The 25,060-nt window shown below is 45.3% G+C and overlaps 1 protein-coding gene across 2 annotated transcripts in view; it reads left to right on the top strand.

The window, feature by feature from the left end:
* SLC39A11 (solute carrier family 39, member 11) overlaps positions 1-25,060 on the top strand; it is a 458,174-nt gene that overhangs the window by 1,428 nt on the left and 431,686 nt on the right. For both annotated transcript variants that reach the window (XM_011935093.1, XM_011935156.1), the window contains exons 2-3: positions 2,858-2,976; positions 7,088-7,126. In XM_011935093.1, coding sequence (XP_011790483.1) covers positions 2,869-2,976; positions 7,088-7,126 — 147 coding nt within the window. In that variant the 5' untranslated portion in view covers positions 2,858-2,868. The remainder of the gene's footprint in view (positions 1-2,857; positions 2,977-7,087; positions 7,127-25,060) is intronic.

Raw genomic sequence — 25,060 nt, 5'->3', positions numbered from 1 at the left:
AGTAGAGACAGGGTTTCACCGTGTTGGCCAGGATGGTCTCGATCTCCTGACCTCGTGATCCGCCCGTCTCGGCCTCCCAAAGTGCTGGGATTAGAGGCGTGAGCCACCGCGCCCGGCAAGAACTCATTTTCTAAGCTCTTGGTATTGTAGAAGTTTTACCAGATTTATTTATTCATTTATTTTTTATTTTTTTGAGACAGAGCCTTGCTCTGTCACCCGGGCTGTAGTGCAGTGGCGTCATCTTGGCTCACTGCAACCTCTGCCTCCCGGGTTGAAGCGATTCTCCTGCCTCAGCCTCCTGAGTAGCTAGGACTACAGGCACCTGCCACCATGCCCGACTAATTTTTGTATTTTTAGTAGAGACAGGGTTTCACCATGTTGGCCAGGCTGGTTTCAAACTCCTGACCTCAGGTGATCTGCCTGCTTTGGCCTCCCAAGGTGCTGGGATTACAGGCGTGAGCCACTGCGCCTGGCCAAGTTTTACCAGTTTTAATCTTTTGCTTTCCACAGTTTAATGTGCATAAGAATCCCCCATGGAATTCCACAAAATGCAGACCCTGATTCAGAAACTCTGGGGTGGGACCTGAGTTTGTGCGTTCGTAACTAGCTCCCAGCCCAGACCAGTGCTGCTGGTTCTCTGACCACCTTTGGAGTAGCAAGGATTTAAAACAGCTAATAGAGAAGAAACTTCTCCGAGGGGCACTGGGCTTGCATTGCTCATGATCAGTGCTGCTCCTATTGGGATGGAAAGCATGGTGGCCTTGGTCTTCCCTCTGTGTTCCTTTTTCTTACTCAGCAGGGTGCTCAGGTGTACATGGGGACAGGCTTAGACGAGTGTTTCCCTATCCCAGTAACCACCAGGAACACCCACGAGCTGCCTCTGTTCTGTTCACCAGCCCGCAAGATCCACGTTGACTTTGGCCTGTTGGCAAATGTCAATTGTTTGCTCTCTTCTTTAGCTGTCAAGAGGCACATTCAAATACAGGAAAGAAAGGTGTTTCTGTTATGCCCTGTCTTGGATGATAAGTACTGAGAGGACGATCACTTTGTGCTGTTCTTTGGAAATGCTGTTTGAAATTTTATCCACAGCAACTCAGAATAGATGATTGGTGTAATGGTCCAGATGGCTTGGTTTAAAAACAGAGACTAACCCCTCTTTTTAGGGTGGCTGAGCAAGATGACGGATGTAAAGGGTAGTTTTTTAAAAAGGATTTTTTTTTTCTTTAATTAGCGTGCTCACAGTTTTCACAATTGGTGCAGTTCGTTTAGAGTATGGGAATTAGAGTCTGATTCCATATCTGCTATTTATCTCAGGGTTTCTGGCACAGGGGCTGAGCCAGGGCTCACCTGGGCTCACCTGGACCCGTAGCCCTTCCTAGGTTTGAGCCTGGGTGTGTTGCTGAGCCGCTTGGCATAAGGGCTCCATCCACACTCTGCCATGGTTTCCTTGCAGGGTCAGTCGAGGCAGCGTCTTCAGCTCTTGATCTGCAGGTTCAGGGCGGCTGCTGGCTCCTCACAGAGCACTGGGGACTGGCAGGGCTGAGCCCAATGTGGTCGTGTCCAGCCAGCCCTCTGGGTGCTGGCAGACCATCAGGGAGATGAATGAGGCTTTGAGATGAGGCCCTGAGCCCAGCGTTTGTGTACCAGAACACAGGGCTTTTCAACAAATGGGTTTCTCTGCCTTGTAACTTTCCACAGGGAGAGATCTGATTGTCGTCTCAGATCCAGAATTTTAAGTATGTTGAAGTCTGGAGGAGGTTCTCTGGACTGAAATGAGAGGGAATGGTACTTCCCTTCCTTCCTTGGTGGGCGGTGGTGTAACCAGCTTTAGCAGCAGGGTGCTGAGTTGACCAGGGGACATTCCATTCCTGGGTCCGTTTGCTTGTCCTTGCTGACTGTCCTGTGCAGGTAAGCTGGCCCTTTTCCATCCGGCACATATTTTTCAGGGGTTACAAAGCCCTATTTTGCAGGGTGGCCAAATGTGTAAAAGCACCATCCCCGTCCTCAAGCAACTAAGGCTGTAAAAGATGGAGGCAAAGCCACGCTGAGAAAGGACCAAAGCTGCATGGTGGGACAGGGCTGGGGAAGGCCGGAAAAGCCTTCATTGTGAAGTTGGCGTTAGGTGGGCTGCAGAGGATGCTCCGGGTTCTGATGGCTGGAAATGTGCAAGGAAGGTATTCCAGGAGGGAACTGTATGAACAGGCACTCGGAGGCAGGATTGTCTGGGGCTTGTGGAAGGTGCCATAAGTAATTCAGTTGAGCTGGCGTTTGGTGCTCATGCAGGCATGATGGAGAATGGGATTGGAGAGTTGGGGGTGGGGAGAATCAAAGGTTGGTTGGTGGAGTTTACCCTTTGGCTGGGCAGGTGCACCATTGCAGGTGTGACGGGGATTTAGATTGGAAGCGTGTTGACATCACCTGCACTAGTCACCTGTATTTGGAGGAGGCTGAGCGCAGATGGTGGGCAAGAGATGGTAGAAGGGGCAGATTGTGTGGGGGAGGCTGCGTCAGACCCTCCTATGCCCCCTTCCTCTATAACAAACCACATTCTTTGTGCTTCTCTTTGAAACTACCTCTCAATGTTGCAGCCTTTTTGTGGGTTCCCCTGGCATCTCCCCGGCATCTCCCTGTGCCTTCTTTCAGATTAAGACGATTTCCAATTCCTTAGGGACCTGGATAGAGAAGCCTGACCTGTGTGCTGGGTGACTGAGGGACACTGGGATGGCGTGGTGGAAGGGTGCATCCCGTCAAGCCGGAGGGAGGCCAGCTCCCGCACAGGGTGTTAGGACATGTTAGAATGTGCGCCTGTCACTGAAAGGGACCACCGGCGGCTGACGCTCTCGCTCCTCTTGCACAGCTGTATCCAGCATGCTCCAAGGCCACAGCTCTGTGTTCCAGGCCTTGCTGGGGACCTTCTTCACCTGGGGGATGACGGCAGCTGGGGCAGCTCTCGTGTTTGTATTCTCTAGTGGACAGGTGAGTTGCCTTGCTTCGGTTCTGAATGTTGGTGGGGAGCCCCTTGGTAAAGGGGCACCATCCCACTCCGTGAAGCAGGTTTGTAGACTTTCAATGCCCCTGGCCACACCCCCAGGCATTGTGTGCTGGGGTTTGTTCGCTGTCTTCTTATTTTCTCGCCTTCTCCCTGCCAGGCTGGGAGAACAGATGGCTGCTTGCTGTAGACACCTTCATGCACCATCATCTCCCCCCCTGACCCTTGACAGCCTGAGTTGAAGGGAATGGGAAGTGAGAAAAGCCCAGTTACTGAGGCTTCGTTAGCCCGCTGCCTCATTTCTACCTGCCATGTAATTTCTTTTTTCTTTTTCTTTTTCTTTTTTTTTTTTGAGACAGAATCTTGCTGTGTTGCCCAGCCTGGAGTGCAGTGGCAGGATCTCAGCTCTCTGCAACCTCCGCCTCCCAGGTTCAAGTGATTCTCCTGCCTCAGCCTCCCGACTAGCTGGGATTACAGGCATGCGCCACCACGCCCGGCTAATTTTTGTATTTTTAGTAGAGGTGGGATTTCACCACTGGTCTCAAACTCCTAACCTCAGATGATCCGCCCACCTTGGCCTCCCAAAGTGCTGGGATTACAGACGTGAGCCACAGCGCCTGGCCTGCCATGTAATTTCTTGCAGGCCTGGAGCAAGTGGTAGTATGCATGACCGAAGAAGAACATTAGATTTCAGGTGTAACTGTCCTCCCCTGTGACCTTGAGTTGGGTGGGATGGTTGGAAAGACCTTGGGAGAAGAAGGGGCATCTGTTCCTTTTCTCTTTTAATCCATCTCCAGGTTGTTTCATCTCCTCTTGGGATGAATATAGCCACCCCCCACCACCACCCAGGCCCCCTGCAGACCCTTACTCCTCTCCCTTACATCTTCCCTGTATCCCACTCACAAGCCCCGGTGCCCTCACTCACTGTCATGCCCCCACAACCTATGCATGCCTGTATCCCCCACATCTCTCCCTCCTCCCACAACCCCATCCTCACACCCCTTCTACACACTCTATAGTCCCACACACCCATACTTGCACACATATCCATATACCCTCCCCACACCTCTGCACAACCCGCACTCACCTCATATGCCTGAAATTGCATTCTTTTCCCCAACCCAGATCACCCTCAGTCCGTAGCCCTGGAGCCATCCATGGGTATCTTGACGAATGCACAGTGCCTGCATCGATCACCTGAGTAGCCTGAAACATTGTAGGAATGGCAAATGAATAAGTGACTTAAGATCTAGTTCAACATGTTGTAAGGGAGATTTGGAAATGAAAACACCTTCAGGAAGTTCACAAGTCAGGCGCTCTTGTGTTAGAGACCAGTACAACAGGCCTTCATTTCGACAATAGAATCCCCACCTCCCTTGCTGCACCGCATCGCCTCCGGGAGCTGATGGGTTGGAGATTGGAAATCAGAAAACACACAATCCAAAAACACAGGTTGTCTAGAACCTAGGTATATAAGATGCCAAGATAAATCAAATGCATAGAGACACATTGTAGAATGGTGATTGCCAGGGGCTACAGGGGAGGGCAGAAATAAGTTATTACTGAATGAGTACAGAGTTTCAGGGTTATTTTATTTTATTTTATTTTATTTTTATTTTTATTTTTTTGAGATGGAGTCTCGCTCTGTCGCCCATGCTGGAGTACAGTGGCGCGATCTCAGTTCACTGCAAGCTCTGCCTCCCGGGTTCACGCCATTCTCCTGCCTCAGCCTCCTGTGTAGCTGGGACTACAGGCGCCCGCCACCACGCCTGGCTAATTTTTTGTATTTTTTAGTATAGACAGGGTTTCACCGTGTTAGCCAGGATGGTCTCGATTACAGGCGTGAGCCACCGTGCCTGGCCTATTTTATTTTTTGACAGTCTTGCTCTGTCTCCCAGGCTGGAGTACAGTGGCGTGATTTTGGTTCACTTGGTCTCTGCCTCCCAGGTTCAAGTGATTCTCCTGCCTTAGCCTCCTGAGTAGCTGGGATTACAGGCGTGTACCACCATGCCCAGCTAATTTGTTTTGTAGTTTTAGTAGAGACAAGGTTTCACTGGTAACCCTATCTGTCCAGGCTGGTTTTTTTTTTGAGACATAGTCTTGCCCTGTTGCCCTGGCTGGAGTTCAGTGGCATGATCTCAGCTCACTGCAGCCTCCGCCTCCTGGGTTCAAGTGAGCCTCCCACCTCAGCCTCCCAAGTAGCTGTGCCTACAGGTGTGTGGCACCATGCCCAGCTAATTTTTGTATTTTTAGTAGAGACGGGGTTTCAGTTTTGTAAGGTGAAAAGTTCTGTAGACCACACGGCTTCTTTCACTTCAAAGAATGTCCTTAGAGCTCATCCATGTTATCACATGTGCCAGAATTTCTTTCGTTTTTAAGGCTGAAGACTATTTCCTTGTATGTACATACCATATTTTGTTTATCCATTCATCTATGGCTAGATAGCAAAAAAAAAACCTCTTTATTGAAATATGATGCATTTGGAAATATGCACATTTTATTAGGCTGGTGCATTTTATTAGGTTTGCACCAACCTAATATAAGTGTGCAGTTTGATGACTTTCCACAAATGCTCGTGAAACTAGAGCCCAGATCAAGAAACAAAACAGTACCAGCTCCTCACCTCACAGCCCCTTCCAATCAGGGGCCTTCAGTCTCCCTTCCAATCCTACCATCCCCAACCTCTACTCCAAGGATCATCTCCCTTCTGATCTCTAGCAGCATAGATATTTTCCCTGTTTCTGTGCTTTATTTAGATGGAGTAATCATATAGTGTGTACTGTTCTGCATCTGGCTGATTTTACCCTACTTGTTTTCCAGTTTCTTTAATGTCCCTGTCTGTTTGTAAGATATATGTATATATATAACCGTAGTATGTGTGTACGTTCCCATTGCCATATGGTACCTGTTGTATGAATGTATCCTAATTAACATATCCATCCTACTGTTGGTGAGAATTTGGGTAGTTTCCACTTTTGGGCTCTTACAAATAGCACTGCCGAACATTTTTCTTCATGGGTTTGTTGAATACAAGTGCATTCCTGTTACGGAATTACTCAGGAGTGGCATGCATAGTGTTCACCTCTCATTCGTGCTGCCAAATAGTTTGCCGAAATGGTGGTACCCGTTTGCACCCCATTGTGTGATGGTTTTTTTTTTTTTTTTTTTGAGACGGAGTTTTGCTGTTGTTGCCTAGGCTAGAGTGTAGTGGCGTGATCTTGGCTCACTGAAACATCTGCCTCCAGAGTTCAAGCGATTCTCCTGCCTCAGCCTCCCAAGTAGCTGGGATTACGGGCACGCGTTACCATGCCTAATTGTTGTATTTTTAATAGAGATGGAGTTTCACCATGTTGACCAGGCTGGTCTCAGACTCCTGACCTCAGGTGATCTGTCTGCCTTGGCCTCGCAAAGTGCTGGGATTATAGGCACGAACCCTTGCACCTAGCCTAATATTTGTAGTTTTAGTAGAGACAGGGTTTCATCATGTTGGTCAGGCTGATCTTGAACTCCTGACCTCAGGTGATCTGCCTGCCTCGGCCTCGCAAAGTGCTGGGATTATAGGCGTGAACCCCTGCGCTCAGCCTGAGTTTTTGTATTTTTAGTAGAGACGGGGTTTCATCATGTTGGCCAGGCTGGTCTTGAACTCCTGACCTCAGGTGATCTGCCTGCCTCAGCCTCCCAAAGTGCTGGGATTATAGGCGTGAACACTGTGCCCGGCCTGTGTGAGGGTTTTGATTGTTCCACCTGCTCGTCTGCTCCTCACCAACCTTTGGTAATTCCTGTCTTGTAGACCGGCCACTTACTAAAGGTTTACAGATGTAATTCACAGGGAAAGCTGAGTAAGAGACAACACAAGGGCCAAGGCAAGCCAAGCACCACTTGAAAGAACACTTCTGATTGGCTATGGGGTGGATGGAAAGTTAACCAAAAGCTTTCCCCCTGGTTCTTGGCCCATTGTATAAACTCAGGAGCTCACGAGCTCGGGAGTGGGCCAGTCTTTATTTGTGTGGCTCTTTTGGGCCTTGTAGTTTCTTCTTGTCCCAGGAAACATCATCTTATTGACTCTTGGAAACTGAAACATCTTGTTTTGATTTTCAGAGGCGGATCTTAGATGGAAGTCTTGGCTTTGCTGCAGGGGTAAGTAGCATGTAGTAGGAGAAATGGAAATTGAGGCATACTGATTCTGACATTTGTCTGCCAAGGGTTGTCTTCAGCCCCTCCCCTTGCGACCTAGATGCATCTCTGTGTTCCTCAGGCACTAACACCTCCCTCTAATCACCTGCCATATTTATTTCCCAGCTTATCTAATGCCCGTTTCTCTTTTTTTCTTGAGACGGAGTGTCTCGCTCTGTCGCCCAGGCTGGAGTGCAGTGGCGCAATCTCGGCTCACTGCAAGCTCTGCCTCCCGGGTTTACGCCATTCTCCTGCCTTAGCCTCCTGAGCAGCTGGGACTACAGGCGCCCGCCATCTCGCCCGGCTAGTTTTTTGTATTTTTTAGTAGAGACGGGGTTTCACCGTGTAGGCCAGGATGGTCTCGATCTCCTGACCTGGTGATCCACCCGTTTCGGCCTCCCAAAGTGCTGGGATTACAGGCTTGAGCCACCGCGCCCGGCCCCGTTTCTCTTTAGACAGCAGATGAGGTTTATTTGACAGCTGCCTCAGGACTAGGAAAACAAGATCATATTTGGTAAGGGCCTAGCACAGGCCTAGCCTAATACATAGTTGGCTCTAACAATATATACTTTTTTCCTCCCCTTCTCCCTTAAAGGATCTTTTTTATAGGCTTTTTTTTTTTTTTTTGGAGACAGTTTTACCCTGTCACCCGGGCTATAGTACAGTGGCACAATCACGGTTCACTGCAGCTTCAACCTCCCTGGGCTCAAGTGATCCTGCCAACTCAGCCTCTCAAGTAGCTGGGACTGCAGGCATGTGCCACCATACTTGGCTGATTTTTTGAGTTTTTGCAGAGCTAGGTTTTCACCAGGTTGCCCAGGCTGGTCTTGAACTCCTGGGCTCAAGTGATCCACCTGCCTAGGCCTCCAAAAGTGTTGGGATTACAGGTTTGAGTTATGGGACCCAGCATATTATAGACATTGTTAAATATGTAAAAATTGTGGATAGAAGCCTGTGATGCATCCCTGATACCCGTCTCCCAACTGCAATCATTACTGACATTTTGCTAATCTCAATTCACCTGTCCTCCCCCAACCTTCTTGGGAGGTTAGGATATTTTGTAAAAGCAAATCCCAGACATCATGTAATTCCACCTGTAAATTCAACACACATGTCTAACTGAATGACTTTTTAAAAATAAACATAATCACATGGCCATTATACCTACCAAATTAATAATTCCTTTTTATGATCTAACATCCAGTCCATATTCAGATTTTCTCCATCTTTCTAAAGGTGTCATCTAATATTGTTTTGTTATAATTGGGGTCCAAAGAAGGTTTCTACATTGCATTTGTTTGTTATATCTTTTAAGTCTCTTTAATTTTTTAACAGTTCATTTTTTTTCATGCTAGTAATTTGTTGGAGAAACTGGGTCATTTGTCTCTAGAATGTTGGCTGATTACTTCCTTGTGGTGCTGTCTAGCTTGTTCCTCAGTCCCCTGTATTTCCTGTAAGCTGGGAGTTAGACCTGGAGTCTTGATTAGTTCAGATTCCATTTTCAGGCATGAAGATGCCGTGGTGCTGTGTATTGCAGATGTATCACCCATATCAAAAGGCATGTAATATGTGGATTTCCCTTTTAGTTGATCAGGGTTTGGTTTCTTTCCTCAGTTTTTATAGCCCTGCGATCTGGAAAAACTAGCCTGGAGGTGGAGCCTGCCAGAGGCCATCTGAGTCAGTAGCTGTTAGACTGGAGCCACTGTTCTGTCAAAAACACCGTCCTTTCCGAGCCATACACAGATGCACAGAGAGTGTTGAGAAAATTAGTTTCTAGGTCCTCAGCTTCCATGTGTTCTCTTCTCTATAACTGCTGTGCCTGAGAATGCCGGGGAAGCCAGCCTTCCTTTCTTTCCTTCCTTGGCACAGCTTCCCTTTTCCACCTTACACAAGAAAGATGCTCTTGCCTTATGACCTTGTCTCTGGGTGGCATGGTCTTCAGGCAGACATGGAGGTCCCCTTGGAATGTTGGTGCTGGCGTGGAGAAAGTGAAGGGCCCTATCTCTAATCACTGGGAACAAGTCCATTTTTTTTGTTTGTTTGTTTTTGAGGTGGCGTCTCCCTCTGTTGTCCAGGCTGGAGTGCAGTGGCTGGATCTTGGCTCACTGCAACCTCTGCCTCTCAAGTTCAAGCAATTCTCCTGCTGCAGGCTCCCAAGTAACTGAGATTACAGGTGTGTGCCACTGCGCCTGGCTAATGTTTTTGGATTTTTAGTAGAGATGGGGTTTTGCCATGTTGGCCAGGCTGATCTCGAACTCCTGACCTTAGGTGGTCTACCTGACTCGGCCTCCCAAAGTGCTGGGATTACAGGTGTGAGCCACCATGCCTGGCCCACAATTCCTTTAGCAGTTCTGATGCTGTCCTGTCCTTTGAAGGTGGAGCTAATCAAATTGTCTGCAGAGAGATCCTTGAAAGTGATTTTCCATGATGGACTATCCTGGGATTTTGGGCCTGAGACTTGAAAGAGTACAAAGAACAGAATGCCAGTATTGTAACACAACATCTCTTTTTTTCTCCTATCCTCTCATTTATACGAACACATTTTCTCTTTGCTTATGTTATGAAAAAGAAAAAACAAAGCAAAAAACCAAATAAAAATAAAAATAAAATTGATGAACTCTGTCTTATTCTAGTAATGACTACTTAATAACTATCCTCATATAGATGAATGAATTGAAAAAACAAGAATAAAACCCCATTCACTAACATATACATTTCAAATAACATTTTGCTTTGTAATATTTAATAATTATAAAATGGTTTATTATATATTCTTATGAATCTGTTTCCTATCACTAATAGTTATCATTATTAAATCCAGGAAATTGTTATTTAAGCATTTAGAGCCCTAGGCTCACAGGAAAATTTAAAAAATTAAATTAAAATGTAGACATTTATTTATTTGTGCCTTTTTTTTTTTTTAATTTCAGTAGGTTTTGGGGGAAACAGGTGATGTTTGGTTAAAAGGATAAGTTCTTTAGTGGTAATTTCTGAGATTTTTGTGCACCCAAGCAATGTACACTGTACCTAATAGGTAGTCTTTTATTGCTCACCCCCACCCCCCGACCCTTTCCACCAGTCCCCAAAGTCCATTGTATCATTCTTATGCCTAGCTTAGCTCCCGCTTATAAGTGAAGACACGCGATGTTTGGTTTTCCATTCCTGAGTTACTTCACGTAGAATAATGGTCTCCAATTCCATCCAGATTGCTGTGAATACCATTATTTCATTCATTTCATTCCTTTTTATGGCTGAGTAGTAGTCCATGATATATATATATATATATATATATATAGATTGGGCCATGTATATAATATATACATATATATATATATATATATCACATTTTCTTTATCCACTCCTTGATTAGTGGGCCTTTGGGCTGGTTCCATATTTTTGCAGTTGTGAATTGTGTTGCTCTAAACGTGTGTGCAAGTATCTTTTTCGTATAATGACTTCTTTTCCTCTGAGTAGATACCTAGTAGTGGGATTGCTGGATTCAATGGTAGATCTATTTTTAGTTCTTTAAGGAACTTCCACACTGTTTTCCATAGTGGTTGTGTTAGTTTATATTCCCACTAGCCGTGTAAAAATGTTCCCTTTTCACCACATCCATGCCAACATCTATTATTTTTTGATTTTTTGATGATGGCCATTCTTGCAAGAGTCAGGTGGCATTGCATTGTGGTTTTGATTTGCGTTTCCCTGATCATTAGTGATGTTGAGCGTTTTATCTTATGTTTGTTGGCTATTTGTATATTTTCATTTGAGAATTGTCCATTCATGTCCTTAGCCCACTTGTTGATGGGATTGTTTGTTTTTTTCTTGCTGATTTGTTTGAGTTCCTTGTAGATTCTGGGTATTGGTCCTTTGTCAGATGTATGGATTGCAGAGGTTTTCTCCCACTCTGTGGGTTGCCTGTTTGCTGATTATTTCTTTTGCTGTGAAGAAGCTTTTTTATTATCTATTTATTTATTTAATTATTTTTTGAGATGGAGCCTCACTCTGTCACCCAGGCTGGAGGGTGGTGGCACCATCTCAGCTCACTGCATTCTCTGTCACCAAGGTTCAAACGATTCTCCTGCATCAGCCTCCCAAGTAGCTGGGATTATAGGTGCCCACCACCATGCCTGGCTAATTTTTGTATTTTCAGTAGAGGTGGAGTTTCACCATGTTGGCCATTCTGGTCTTGAACTCTGAACCTCAAATGATCTGCCTGCCTCAGCCTCCCAAAGTGCTGGGACCACAGGTGTGAGCCACTGTGCCTGGCCTACAGAAGCTTTTTAGTTTATAAGCCTTATCTATTTATCACTGTTTTTGTTGCATTTGCTTTTGGGTTCTTGGTCATGAAATCTTTGCCTAAGTCAATATCTAGAAGGGTTTTTCCAATGTTATCTTCTAGAATTTTTATGGTTTCAAGTCTTGCATTTAAGTCTTTGATCCATCTTAAGTTGATTTTTTTGTATAAGGTGAAAGATGAAGATCCAGTTTCATTCTTCTATATGTGGCTTTCCAATTATCCCAGCACCATTTGTTGAATCGGATGTCCTTTCTCCACTTTCTGTTTTTATTTGCTTTGTAGAAGATCAGTTGGCTGTAAGTGTTTGCCTTTATTTCTGGGTTCTCTATTCTGTTCCATTGGTCTACATGCCTTTTTATACCAGCACCATGCTGTTTTGGTGACTGTAGTCTTAAAGTATAGTTTCAAGTTGGGTGGTGTGATGCCTCCAGATTTGTTCTGTTTGCTTAGTCTTGCTTTGGCAATGTGGGCTCTTTTTTTGGTTCCATATGAATTTTAGGATGATTTTTTCTAGTTCTGTGAAGAATGATGGTGGTATTTTGATGGGAATTGCATTGAATTTGTAGTTTGCTTTTGGCAGTGTGGTCGTTTTTACAATATTGATTCTTCCCATCCGTGTGCATGGGAGGTGTTTCCATGTGTTTGTGTCATTTATAACTTCTTTCGGCAGTCCTTGTAGAGGTCTTGCACCTCCTTGGTTAGGTATATTCCTAAGTATTAGTATTATTATTATTTTGCAGCTATTGTAAAAGGGGTTGAGTTTTTGCTTTGATTCTCAGCTTTATTGCTGTTGGTGTAAAGCAGAGCTACTGATACGTATACATTAATTTTGTATCCTGAAACTTTGCTGAATTTATGTATCAGTTCTAGAAGCTTTTTGGATGAGTCTTCAGGGTTTTCTAGGTATACGATCGTATTGGAGGCAAACAGTGATGTTTGACTTCCTCTTTACCGATTTGGATGCCCTTTCTTTCTTTCTTTCGTCTGATTGCTGTGGCTGGGACTTCTAGTACTACGTTGAATAGAAGTGGTGAAAGTGGGCATCCTTGTCTTATTCCAGTTCTCAGAGGGAATGCTTTCAACTTTTCTCCTTTCAGTATAATGTTGGTTGTGGGTTTGTCCTGGATGACTTTTATTACCTTAAGGTATGTCCCTTCTATGCTGATTTTACTGAGGGTTTTAATCTAAAATGTATGCAGATATTTATATGGCAGGGAAGTGTGATAAAGAAATCAATAATATGGCTGGGTGCGGTGGCTCATGCCTGTAATCCCAGCACTTTGGGAGGCCGAGGTGGGTGATCACCTGAGGTCAGAAGTTTGAGACCACTGTGACCAATATAGTGAAATCCCATCTCTACTAAAAATACAAAATTAGCTGGGCATGGTGGCGCATGCCTGTAATTCCCAGCTACTTGGGAAGCTGAGGCAGGAGAATTGCTTGAACCGGGGAGGCAGAGGTTGCAGTGAGCCGAGACTGCACCCTTGCACTCCAGCCTGGGCAACAGAGAGACTCTATCTCAAAAAAAAAAAAAAAAAAAAAAAAGGAAGAAAGAAAGAAAAAAGCAAAGAAAGAAAAAAAAAAAAAAAAAAAAAAAAATCAATAATAGATTTTCTAGTATAAATATAAGTTGCTTTAGGATATATTCTGTGGTGAAATAGAATTGAAATACAAGTCAAGCAGAAAAAGCATGATGTAAATTTTTTGGCTTTTGAAAAAGTTAGCTTATGGTACATTTGTGTGTGTGTGTATGTGTGTGTGTGTGTAAAATGTAACATGGAAACAAAAATGCATCAAACAAAGAAACATAGGCTTGTTTATGTATTCTGTTTTTAAGTGGATAATGATGGGAATAATTCCCATCATTGGGAATTATTTAGGTCTCTATTTAGGTCCTGCAGGATTCACTTAAAAGACTGATGAGATAGGCTGGGCTGCTGGCTCACACCTGTAATCCCATCACTTTGGGAGGCTGAGGTGAGTGGATCACCTGAGGTCAGGAGCTTAAGACTAGCCTGGCCAACATGGCGAATTCCTGTCTCTACTATAAAAAGACAAAAAACAAAAATTAGCCAGGCGTGGTGGCACGCACCTGTAATCCCAGCTACTCGGGAGGCTGAAGCAGGAGAATCACTTGAACCCGGGAGGTGGAGGTTGCAGTGAGCCAAGATCACGCCATTGCACTGCAGCCTAGGCAACAGAGTGAGACTCTGTCTCAAAAAAAAAAAAAAAAAAAAAGACTTACCTAACTACCCATCTACCTACCTGTCTATCTATCTATATCTGATCTATCTGCATATTTATATGCCTAAAATGGTATCTTCTGCAACTACTTAAACTGGAGACAAAAACATTTTAAATATCAACTTACAAATGAGTGATGGGGCACTTAGTTTTTCAAAATTCTTTTTTTTTTTCTGAGATGGAGTCTTGCTTGCTCTGTTACCCAGGCCGGAGTGTAGTGGTGTGGTCTTGGCTCACTGCAACCTCCGCTTCCCGGGTTGAAGTGATTCTACTGCCTCAGCCTCCCAAGTAGCTGGGATTACAGGTGCATGCCACCATACCCAGCTCATTTTTGTATTTTTAGTAGAGATGGGGTTTCCCCGTGTTGGCCAGGCTGGTCTTGAACCCCTACCTTGTGATTTGCCCACCTTGGCCTCCCAAATTGCTGGGATTACAGGCGTGAGTGAGCCACCGTTCCTGGCTGTTTTTCAAAATTCTTATGGGGGTACAGTGAAACAAAGTTTGAAGAACTGTGTTTTTGCTGTCTTCAGCTGTTGATCAGGCATTTCGGAATCTTGTTCTAGGTTACTGTTTTAGATCAGAAGCTATTGTAAGATTCACATAGCAAAAGACAAAAACTAAAACAAGAAAGGAAACAAACCAAAAAAACCAGATAGAGTGTACGAAGTTTTCAGGACATGAAGAATGAATTTGGGAGCATGAAAACGTGAACATTTAAGATGTAATTTCCTTAAAAAGAAATCAGAAGGCCAGTGTATTATCATGAATGAGGAGCTCAGATAGTTGTCCTTCTGACTTTTAAAGTAGTCAGTAGAAAGAAAGATACTATAAAGATTATGTGTCTGTATTTGTCAGAAAGAAATTATTTACTTTTCTAAAATTGTCCTTGAGCCAGACGCGGTATCTCATGCCTATAATCCCAGCACTTTGAGAGGCAGAGGAAGGCAGATCACCTAGTTTGAAAAACTAAGTGCCCCATCACTCGTTTGTAAGTTGACATGTAAAATGTTTTTGTCTCCAGTTTAAGTAGTTGCAGAAGATATCATTTTAGGCATATAAATATGCAGATAGATCAGATATAGATAGATAGACAGGTAGGTAGACGGGTAGTTAGGTAAGTAGGGAGGTAGGTAGATAGGTAGGTAGATAGATTTGTTTAAATAAAACTGTTTCATTAGTCTTTTTTTTTTTTCTTTGAGACGGAGTCTCACTCTGTTGCCTAGGCTGCAGTGCAATGGCGCGATCTCGGCTCACTGCAACCTCCACCTCCCGGGTTCAAGCTCAGGAGTTTGAGACCAGTCTGGACAACATGGAGAAACCCTGTCTGTATCAAAAAAACAAAACAAAACAAAACAAAACCAAAAATTAGCCAGGCATGGTGGCATGCGCCTATAATCTCAGCTAGTTGAGAAGCTAAGGCAGGAGAATCACTTGAGCCTGGGAGGGGGAGGCTGCAGTGAGCCAAGATCATGCCATTGCACTCTAGCGTGGACAACAGGAGTGAAATTCAGTCCCAAAACAGCAACAACAAGCATTGTCCTTGAACATGAGGTAGTTGCACAAAGAAACTCCTGGTGGGTTCCCAGATGCATAGGGAAATGTCAGAACATCATGCGGGAAACAGTTGGGACTCAAACCCAGGGGATTTTAACAACTCAAAGTGAATTCTCGAACTCCTGACCTCGTGATCCGCCCGTCTCGGCCTCCCAAAGTGCTGGGATTACAGGCTTGAGCCACCGCGCCCGGCCTCAAAGTGAATTCTCATACATGTTTCCCTGAACTAGGGAAAGGCAGTATGGCCCAGGTGGCCTGGGCAGTCACAGTGGCTTGCGCTTATCATGGAATAAATTATATTTAATAAGGCCAACTCATTGGCTGGGGCAGTGGCTCTTAACCGAGGGCCATGTTGCCCTCCAGGTGGCATTTAGCACATTTGCCACGTTGGTATCTAGTGGGTAGAGGCCAGGGATGCTCCTTAACATCCTGTGGCGCACAGGACGTGATGCGTCACAGCCACAGAGGACTCTCCAACCCCAAGTGCCAGTCATGCCAAGGCTGAGAAACCCGGGTCTAGAGAATTTGTTGTGTCATCTCTAGCCAGAGAGTAGAATGTGGAAAAATTCAGATGTAATACAAAAGGGAAGAAAGTCCCCTTATCTCTTCCCCTTCCTTCTCGTAGGTCACTACTGTCAATCCTGAGTCTGTATCCTTGGAGAAATTGTATTATGCACATGTAGTGTCAGGTCAGTGAAATGTGCCGTAATGCATGATACCATAAAGGCTTTGCTCCCTCAACCCAGTTCTGACATGCTTTGAATATAAGTCTTGAAAAAGACAAAACTGGCTACAAGACAGTTGACCGGAGTCCCATTGTACCTTGCACAGATGTCTGCACAGCACTGTAGCATGCTGTTACAGTTGGTTTGTATACATTTGTGTATATGTTGTGTGTACATTGTAATACATCTGTGATATAATGCTGCAGTGACGTATTTATACAATATATAATTGTTCACCAAAATAGATGTTTCTGTAAGAGATTCCAGGAACAAAGGACAAGTGTATTTTAAATATGCTTAGCAAAAATATATTTTGCAGGTTGTTTTTTCTCATTAGCAGGACCCTGGAAGTGTTAATCATTTCTTCTTAATGTCTCATCTTGGAAATTGTTTGCCTATTTTTCTCCTGACTCCTTCAATTACTCTCCAAGTCTCTAGTAATCATTGTCTTTCTCTCATCAGTACCTGTGTCTAGCCTTGATTTTTTTTTTTTTTTGCCTGAGGCATGAAGTTAGTAGGGAGAATGGTTACCATTAAAAACGTCATTATTCCCTCTCAGGATCCTAGAGTAATACAACTTCAAGGCTGAAAAAGATTTTAGGTGATTAGAATACCTAATATTTATTGAGTCCTTACTGTGTACACGGTGTTCTGCCAAACACTCTACCTAGATCATCTAATTTAATTTTATAATAATGACTCTTTGAGGTGTATACCAGTTACTATTATTCCTCCCCACTTTACAGGATCAGTGAGTTTAAATAAATTGTTCAGTATCACATGGTGAGCAGATCTGGGATTTGTTTTTTTTTTTTTTTCTACCTAGCCAGGCTAGAGTACAGTGGCATGATCTCAGCTGAATGCAACCTCCGCCTCCCGGGCTCAAGTGATTCTCCTGCCTCAGCTTCCCTAGTAGCTGTGATTACAGGCACCCACCACCACGCCCAGCTAATGTTTGTATTTATTTTATTTTTTTTGAGACAGAGTCTCGCTCTGTTGCCCAGGCTGGAGTGCAGTGGCCGGATCTCAGCTCACTGCAAGCTCTGCCTCCCAGGTTCATGCCATTCTCCTACCTCAGCCTCCTGAGTAGCTGGGACTACAGGCGCCCGCCACCTCGCCCGGCTAGTTTTTTGTATTTTTTAGTAGAGACGGGGTTTCACCATGTTAGCCAGGATGGTCTCGATCTCCTGACCTCGTGATCCACCCGTCTTGGCCTCCCAAAGTGCTAGGATTACAGGCTTGAGCCACCGCGCCCGGCCTAATGTTTGTATTTTTAGTAGAGACGGAGTTTTGCCATGTTGGCCAGGCTAGTCTCGAACTCCTGACCTCAGAGGATCCACCCACCTTGGCCTCTCAAAGTGCTGGGATTATAGGCGTGAGCCACTGTGCCCGGCCTCAGATCCAGGATTTGAACCCATAGTCTGACTGTAGAATTTCAACTCTTACACCGCGGTGCCTCTGAGCTGATGTCTGATCCAGCTGCCTTTGTTTACAGACAAGAAACAAGTCTGGGGAGAGCAAATGTCTTATTTAGAATTGAAAATTGCTAGATAATGGCAGAGGTAGGATGAAACCCAGATAAGATGTCAGGGGCTGCCAGTATTTGGCAGAGTGACCTTGGGCAAGCTCATTGGTCTTCCTGGACCTCAGTTGACTCTGCTGAGAAATGAGGACATTGGAACGGAAGGTTCATGAAGAGCTCGTTGTTTCTGCATATTTAAAGGGATGAATTGCAGCACAGGTTAGCAAACATCTTTTCATTGTAAGGTGATTGTGAAGTGTTTCAGTTAGGTTTTAGTTCACCTACTTAGGGATATGATTCATTGGTAAAATTAAGCATGCAGCTGAATATCATTTTCATGTGAATGAGAAGGCAGTCATTGTCCCAAAAGACATCTGGATGAATTTGGAGTGGCTGAAGCATCGGGGATCACCATTTTAATTTTCTTTGCTGTGGATCTGTTGTGTCTCTTTGGCAAGGCTTGAACCAACTCGGAATCTCTACATCAATGCCTGTTCTATCAAGGAAGAAGCACTCATATGGAATAATAGGACCATGAAGCTGCAGAAGAGAAAGACAGTCTACCAATCAAGAAACTTATCTAGGCATGAAAAGGCAATTTAATATCTATGATTTTATCCCATTGGGAGCAGGTTTCTTATGAAAGACATGATGTTATTAAGGAGGCTTTGGCCAAGTCTGCGTTTGTGCAGCAAGTGTTGAATAATGTTTTTTCCAAATAACTGGCTCACTGTTGGAAGTTAATGATGCTCTCCAGTGATGGCCTTTGAGTCTGGAGGCATGATGGTGACCAGCTGTTCTCCATTTCCAAAGAGAGCTGGATGGAAAGAAATGGACTTAAATTGTAGCATGGCTGGGCATGGTGGCTCACGCCTGTAATCCCAGCACTTTGGGAGGCCACAGTGGGTGGATCACGAGGTCAGGAGTTTGAGACCAGCCTGGCCAATATGGTGAAACCCTGTCTCTACTAAAAATACAAAAAATTAGCCAGGCATGGTGGTGGACGCATTTAATCCCAGCTACTTGGGAGGGTGAGGCAGGAGAATTGCTTGAACCCAGGAGGCGGAGGTTGCAGTGAGCCGAGATTGCACCACTGTACTCTAGCCTGGGTGACAGAGCAAGACTCTGTCTTGGGGCGGTGGGCGTGGAGGAGAATAATTGTAGCATGAAGTTAGGGATATTTCAGCAAGGCCCCTGGAAAGGTTTATTCTAGAGTAAATATGATTGAGGGAAAGTCCAGGGGAGGGAGCAGTCATTGAACTGGGTCTTTGGAAATGCTAGCTTTTATACTATCGACTCTATAGATCCTGGATTGAGAAATTAATAATTGCTGCTACCTTTTTTTTTTTCCATCTTACTGCCTGAGAGGTAGGGAAGCCTGATATGTTTTCTCGGAGACTTCTTATGGAATTGGAATGTGAGAGGTGTCTTGGACCACACTGAGATTGGCTGGGCCACAACCAAAGCAGCACAAGACCATATGCAGGGAATGGGCTCATGGGCTCTGAGGAGGCTCCTGCAAAGATCATTGCTGTCCCTCTGAGCTGTGGTTTTTAGGAGGCTGGGAGAAATGAAAGACCCTGAGATGACCTCCCTGGGATGGTGACCTCCCAGGGATAAAGGAGAGAGCCAAAGAGTGCTTGGACCAAGAGCAGATCTGTCCCCAGCATCACTCAGGGCCTGACTTCCTAGGCCTGACCTTGGAAGTTTTGGGACAGTTGTCTAGGGTGTAACTCCTCTCTTAAATTTGCTTTTTAAGGGTTTAGGGAGTTGGGGAGCCCCAGGGCCTCCAAGGTTCTATTCTTTGCAGGTTTGCTTGTTCTGCACTGGTGTGCAATAACAAGGGAGGTGACTTTTGTCTATCTTAGGGCTACGGCTGCATTTTGGGTAGGCACTCAACAAAGAGGTGAGATGGTGTAATAGGGTTGGTTTGGTAGGACCTTGAGCTCCCTGCCCCAGATGCCCCATTTGACAAGCCCAGTGTGGCCTGGTGCCTGAAGAGGACATGGGGGAGGGTCCCTCTCTAACCATTATTCACAGCGTGATTGCCGGGTCCATGGCACAGGTGCTATGGGCACCCACTGCCTGCTGACATGTTGCTTCCTGCATAGCAATGCTACAAGACACTGGCACTCCACACTCTCATAATCGGGGCATTAGGACCCTTAGATTTTATGTGATGAGGAGTTGGCATTTTATTTTGTTTTATTTTTGGGGTGGAGTCCCACTCCGTCACCCAGGCTTGGCTCACTGCAGCCTCCGCCTCCCGGGTTCAAGAGATTCTTGTGCCTTGGCCTCCTGAGTAGCTGGGCTTACAGGCACCTGCCACCACGTCCAGCTAATTTTTGTATTTTTAGTAGAGATGGAATTTTACCATGTTGACCAGGCTGGTCTTGAACTCCTGACCACAAGTGATCCTCCCACCTCAGCCTCCCAAAGTGCTGGGATTACAGGCATGCGCCCAGCCAGCATTTTATTTTTAAAGACCTCTAAGGTTAGTTTCCAAGGAGAAAACTGCTGTGCATTGGCAAAGGTGAACATTCTCCAACCACGTGAGGCACGGGCAGGAGACCCTGAACATATTTTGAGAGACAAGCCTGACTGTTGGCCTGGCACTCCCAGCCCCCCAAACACTAGTGGTTTTTGTGGGCTTGAGACTCCCTGACTCCCAATTCCGCTGGGAGGAAGACGAAGTCTTGCTTCAAGAAGAGGGGGTGGCACAAAGTGGGGAAGGAAGGAAGAAGAAAGGGAAGCAAAACACTCAGGAAGGAGACAGATGATGATTATTATTGTTGTATTTTTTCTTTTCAGTTTCGTGCTTCAGATTTCCAATGTCATTATCCACAGTGTGGGGGAGGAAGTGATACACATCACCTTCTCTGTGCCACGATGGGAAGTAACAGCCTTTGTCTTGACGCATGAGCCCACGTGTATGCTGTTGTCCTATTGAGCAACTGGGTTGGTGTGGCCCTGAGGCCTGCTCGGAGCCCTGCAAACAGTCCCTGTCTGTCCCCATCCCCTTCCCCTTTCCTCCCACGTTCATACTCTGACTGCATGAGTGAGTGGCTGGCACCCCTGCCTCCCCTCCTACCTTTCTGCTTTTCCCTGCAGGCCTGGGCCTCTGTATTGATAGGGCCACAGCGTTCTCCCTGGGAAGATCTTCCTCTTTGTTTGGGGGCATCCTTCCCTGTTCCTATGAAGGAGATGGCGGGAGTGACTATATGTGAGTGATGGGCAGGTTAATAAGGGCCTAGAGATTCAGTTTAAATAGTCAGGGGTAAGTGCTCTAAAGTTGCAGTAACTCTTGTTAGTTTCTCTATAGGAACAGGTAGATGTTTAATAGATATTCCTTTAGGGCAGTTGGCTCATTTTTTATTCATTCATTCTTTTGTTTGTTTAGCATTTATTGAGAACTTGCTGTATTGCAGTCACTGTACCGAGTGCCACGGGTTTGAAGAAGTGATGGGAGATGGCCTCTGTGTGTAAGGAAGTTGTGTTTTAGTGGAGAGATAGGCAAAGTACACGGGTGCCTTAAATTCAGCCTGCTGCCTGTTTTTGTAAATAAAGATTTGTTGGAACACAGCCATGCCTATTTGCGGAAATATTGCATGTAATTGCTTTTGGACTACAATGGTAGAGTTGAATAGCTTCTACAGGACTCTATGGCCCCAAAGCCTAAAATATTTACTATCTGGCCCTGGAGAGAAGAAGTTTGCTGGCCCCTGATGCAGTGTTTATGACACGGTTTTCTGAGGTCTGGTGGCAGTGAACTGCCTGAGCAAGAACCATCAGGACCACTGTGCTGGAAGAATGCTCCCTGGAATGTCTGGTGTTCCCAACTGGGTGATTTCCAGGGGGTCACGACGTCACCACTTTGTGGTGGACCCTCCCAAACAAGGCTTGTTCTTCATTTAGGAGCTCAGTGCTGCAGCAAGTCTTCCTTTGCTCAACCTTTGCCTTCAAAGAATCTTCAGGGGCTGGCTTTGTGAGTGAAGCATGGTGAGTTATCTGGGCCCTTTTGCTCCATTCTTCTTGTCACAAAGGAAACTGTTTCAAGACAGATGGCCAAGCCAGAAGTGTGCCATTTGAGATTGTGAGGGAAAGCTAGCTCAAGCAACACTTAAATTTGCAACGGTCACTATCACCTGTCGTCTAGCAGAGTAAGCTAACTTGGCCTCATGTCCTTGGTGGTTCACTTCCAAGGAGTTCTCTGGCTTTGGGGAAGTTCTCTTCATTCTGTTGCATTGGTTCTCTACCCTGGCTACATGTTAGAATCACCTGGAGAGCTTTAAAAAACCCCAATGCCCTGAACATACCCTGGATTAACTACCACAGAATATCTGAGGTTGGGGGATGGAGGGACCTTAGGATAAGGCACCGGTAATTTTTAGAGCTCCCCAGGTGTATTAGTTCATTTTCATGCTGCAGATAAAGACATACGGTAGACTGGGCAATTTACAAAAGAGGTTTAATGGACTTACAGTTCCACGTGCCTGGGGGTAGCCTCACAATCATGGCGGAAGGTGAAAGGCACATCTGACATGGCAGCAGACAAGAGAAGAGAGCTTGTGTAGGGAAACTCTCCTTTATAAAATCAGAAGATCTCATGAGACTTATTCACTATCATGAGAAGAGCATGGGAAAGGCCTGCCCCTATGATTTAATTACCTCCCACCGGGTCCCTCCTACAACACATGGGAATTGTGGGAGCTACAGTTCAAGATGAGGTTTGGGTGGGGACACAGCCAAACCATATCACCAGGTGACTGTGACATGCAGCCAAAGCTGGGAACCCCTGTTCTAATCGGGACTGTGATTTAATGAAGGATGAGCTGGTGTTTGGAAAAAGCAGACTCCCTTCAAAGGCTCCATGTAACTTTGAGGCTAAGAATTCAACTGAGCTAATGCTTAGGGTTCGGGTCACAGTCAGAAGAGCTCTGGACATAAAGGATGGGGCCCTGGAGCTTGGATGATGGAAGCCTGGGAGGAGGCTGTCACCTCTGGTGTCTAGCTGCAGCCCTGTATATAGAAGGCTCATACTTGTCATTAGTCTTGGTTTTCAAGACCGGTTGATCTTGATACCAGCCTGAGTTGGGGGCAGTTGTCATACTTTCAAGTTCATTTTCCGGTTGGTCGTGCGATACTGGTCAGCTTCCAACTGGGAACTTGGGCCTGTCCTCTGGGCCTGGCTCCTTGACTCTCATAAAAGAAAGATGTCAGGCAGGATCTTTCCTGCTTGAAAAGTTTGAGCTTGAGTTTGAATTCTCTCTTGATGCACAGTGCCTGTTGGATCACATACTATGTCTGAAAAATCTCAGGCTGGCAGAGACTTGTGGGAGTCATCTCAGGCAGCCCTCTGCCATCAGACGGGACAATACTTCATCGAATCCAGACAGATGGTAGGAGTAGATTGTTCCCAAAGACATTTGTGAAGCAAGACTTTATACTTTTTTTTGTAACCTAATTGAGTGTTTAGCCAGCTTGTTGGAAACTTATCTGATCTAAATGTCTTCTGCTGCAATTTAAATAATAGGGAGTAGCTGACATCATTTTTCTTATGCATCTTAGTACCAATCACATGAAAAACCACTTACTGAGTGTCAATTATTTTGAAAGATACCCTGAGTGCAAAGGATCAAAGTTAATATTAGTTCAGTTTTGTCCTTTAGCCTTTGCATGTCAAGACCAAATCCATGTACAGATTATTAACACAAGTGCTTTGTGGAGAGGCTGCGGTTGGATTGCATATTACCGCTTTTTAGCAGTGGCTTGCTGATAAAAGGGGAGAAGAGCCAGTAATCAAAGCTTTGTCAAGGGCCTGTGTAATTTTAGAGTTGGCCCAAACGTGTTCTGTTTGCAGAATAACCATTTGTTTCTTTCTTTGGAGAACAGCTGCTCAGAACGTGGGAGCAGGGAGAGAACTGTCTTCAGGCCAAGCCCTCAATCATTTAGTGAGCACTTACTATGTGTAAGGCATTGTGGGAGAGCATGCAAAGAAGCAAGATATAATCCCTCCCTGCAAGGAGCTCAAGGTCGGCTGGGGAGAAAAGTCACATTTGCCTGTCATTATGAGGCAGGTCAGCATGTGGTTGTTAAGAAGGTGATGAACAAAAGGTGCTGGAAACTCAGGTGACAGGGAGGTTACTTCTAGTTGGGGAATTAGGATTTCTTCATGGATGAGCTTGGGTGGGAGGGATAGGTTGAGTTTTGACAAGTAAGAATGGGAGTGGGGAAGAGAGGGTTGGAGAAGGAAGTGCATTATAGGCAGAGGGAAGAGAAAATTGGAAGCATAAGAGTGGAAAATACAGGGCTGTTGGCAGTATAGTTATTCATTTGGTTGGGAGGTGATGCCAGAGAGGTAGGTTGGGGCCCATAAATGATCAACTTATAGTTCCTTAGAAAGGAGTTGTGCTCTGTTCTCTAGATTGATGAGGGAGTTCCTGGAGAGGTTTTTGAGAAGGGGACATGATCAGAGCTGTGCTTTCAAGAAATACATTCTGTTGGTAGCAGATAGACTGGCCATGGTTGTGCACAGGGGGAGGCTGGCAGTTGAGAAACAGGATGGAGGTTCTTGAATTTAGGTGAAAGGTAATAATGAAGCTTTGACTTTGGACAGAGGCATAGGAGATGGGAAGTGTGAGAGATAGTCCTGCTGGAGAACCTAGAGGACTTGGCAGTCCTTTGATTGTGAAAGTAGTCAAAGCTGTTCAAGCTTATGACAGGAACTGTGTGTCTGGGGCCAACTCCCCAGGGGCTGTTAAAAGAGTTTGGCATCACTGTTCTGCCTGTTGGACTGAGGGGGACTCTACCAGAAATGAGGAGGCCGGGGGTCTCTTAGGCTTACATCAGGTCTGTCTCGTTTGAGTGAGTTTGTACTTTGGAATCCGCATGTGTTGGGGTGGTCTCCATGGCAACCTAGACACCTACAACTAGTTGTACTGGTGGTGATGTTTCCTGCTTCTCTGCTTTTGTGATCCATATCTATGAGGATTAGATTTGACTGAGAGTAACTGAGACCTGAAAAATAGTGGCTCAAACAAGAAAGACCCCTCTTCTGTAGAAGAAATCTAGAGACCATGGCTGGGAAAATAGGTTCATGGAGTCAGCAGGGATCTAGACTCCTTTTTTGCTCACTGCTTTGCCCAGAAGGGCAGCCTTTGTCTTTCTGGCCCAAGGTAGTTGCTGGAGCTCAAGTCATCACATCTGCCTTCCATGCTGCAAAGTGGCAGGAGGGAGGTAGATTCCCTGAAAGTCCTGCACAGCAGGTCCACTTACATTTCGTTGGCCAGAACTTATTCATATGACCTAATGTAGCTGCAAGGAATGCTGGGACACATGTTGTTTTAGCTATGCAGTAGTTTGCCCAGCTAAATGTTGATATTCTGTTACTGAAAGAAAGGGCAGAATGGAAACTAGAGCAAGCACTCAGCACTCTTGTGGCTAGTGCAGAGAGAACTTTTAGCCCTAATTCTGTTATTTTTTTTTATTTTTATTTTTTTTATTTTTATTTTTTGAGACAGAGTCTTGCTCTGTCGCCCGGGCTGGAGTGCAGT

Source organism: Colobus angolensis, unplaced genomic scaffold, assembly GCF_000951035.1.
Source record: "Colobus angolensis palliatus isolate OR3802 unplaced genomic scaffold, Cang.pa_1.0 Scaffold1, whole genome shotgun sequence".
In the NCBI taxonomy this organism is placed as follows: Eukaryota; Metazoa; Chordata; class Mammalia; order Primates; family Cercopithecidae; genus Colobus; species Colobus angolensis.
Note: the sequence above shows the minus strand (reverse complement) of the source record. Positions and strands in the feature narration are given on the sequence as shown.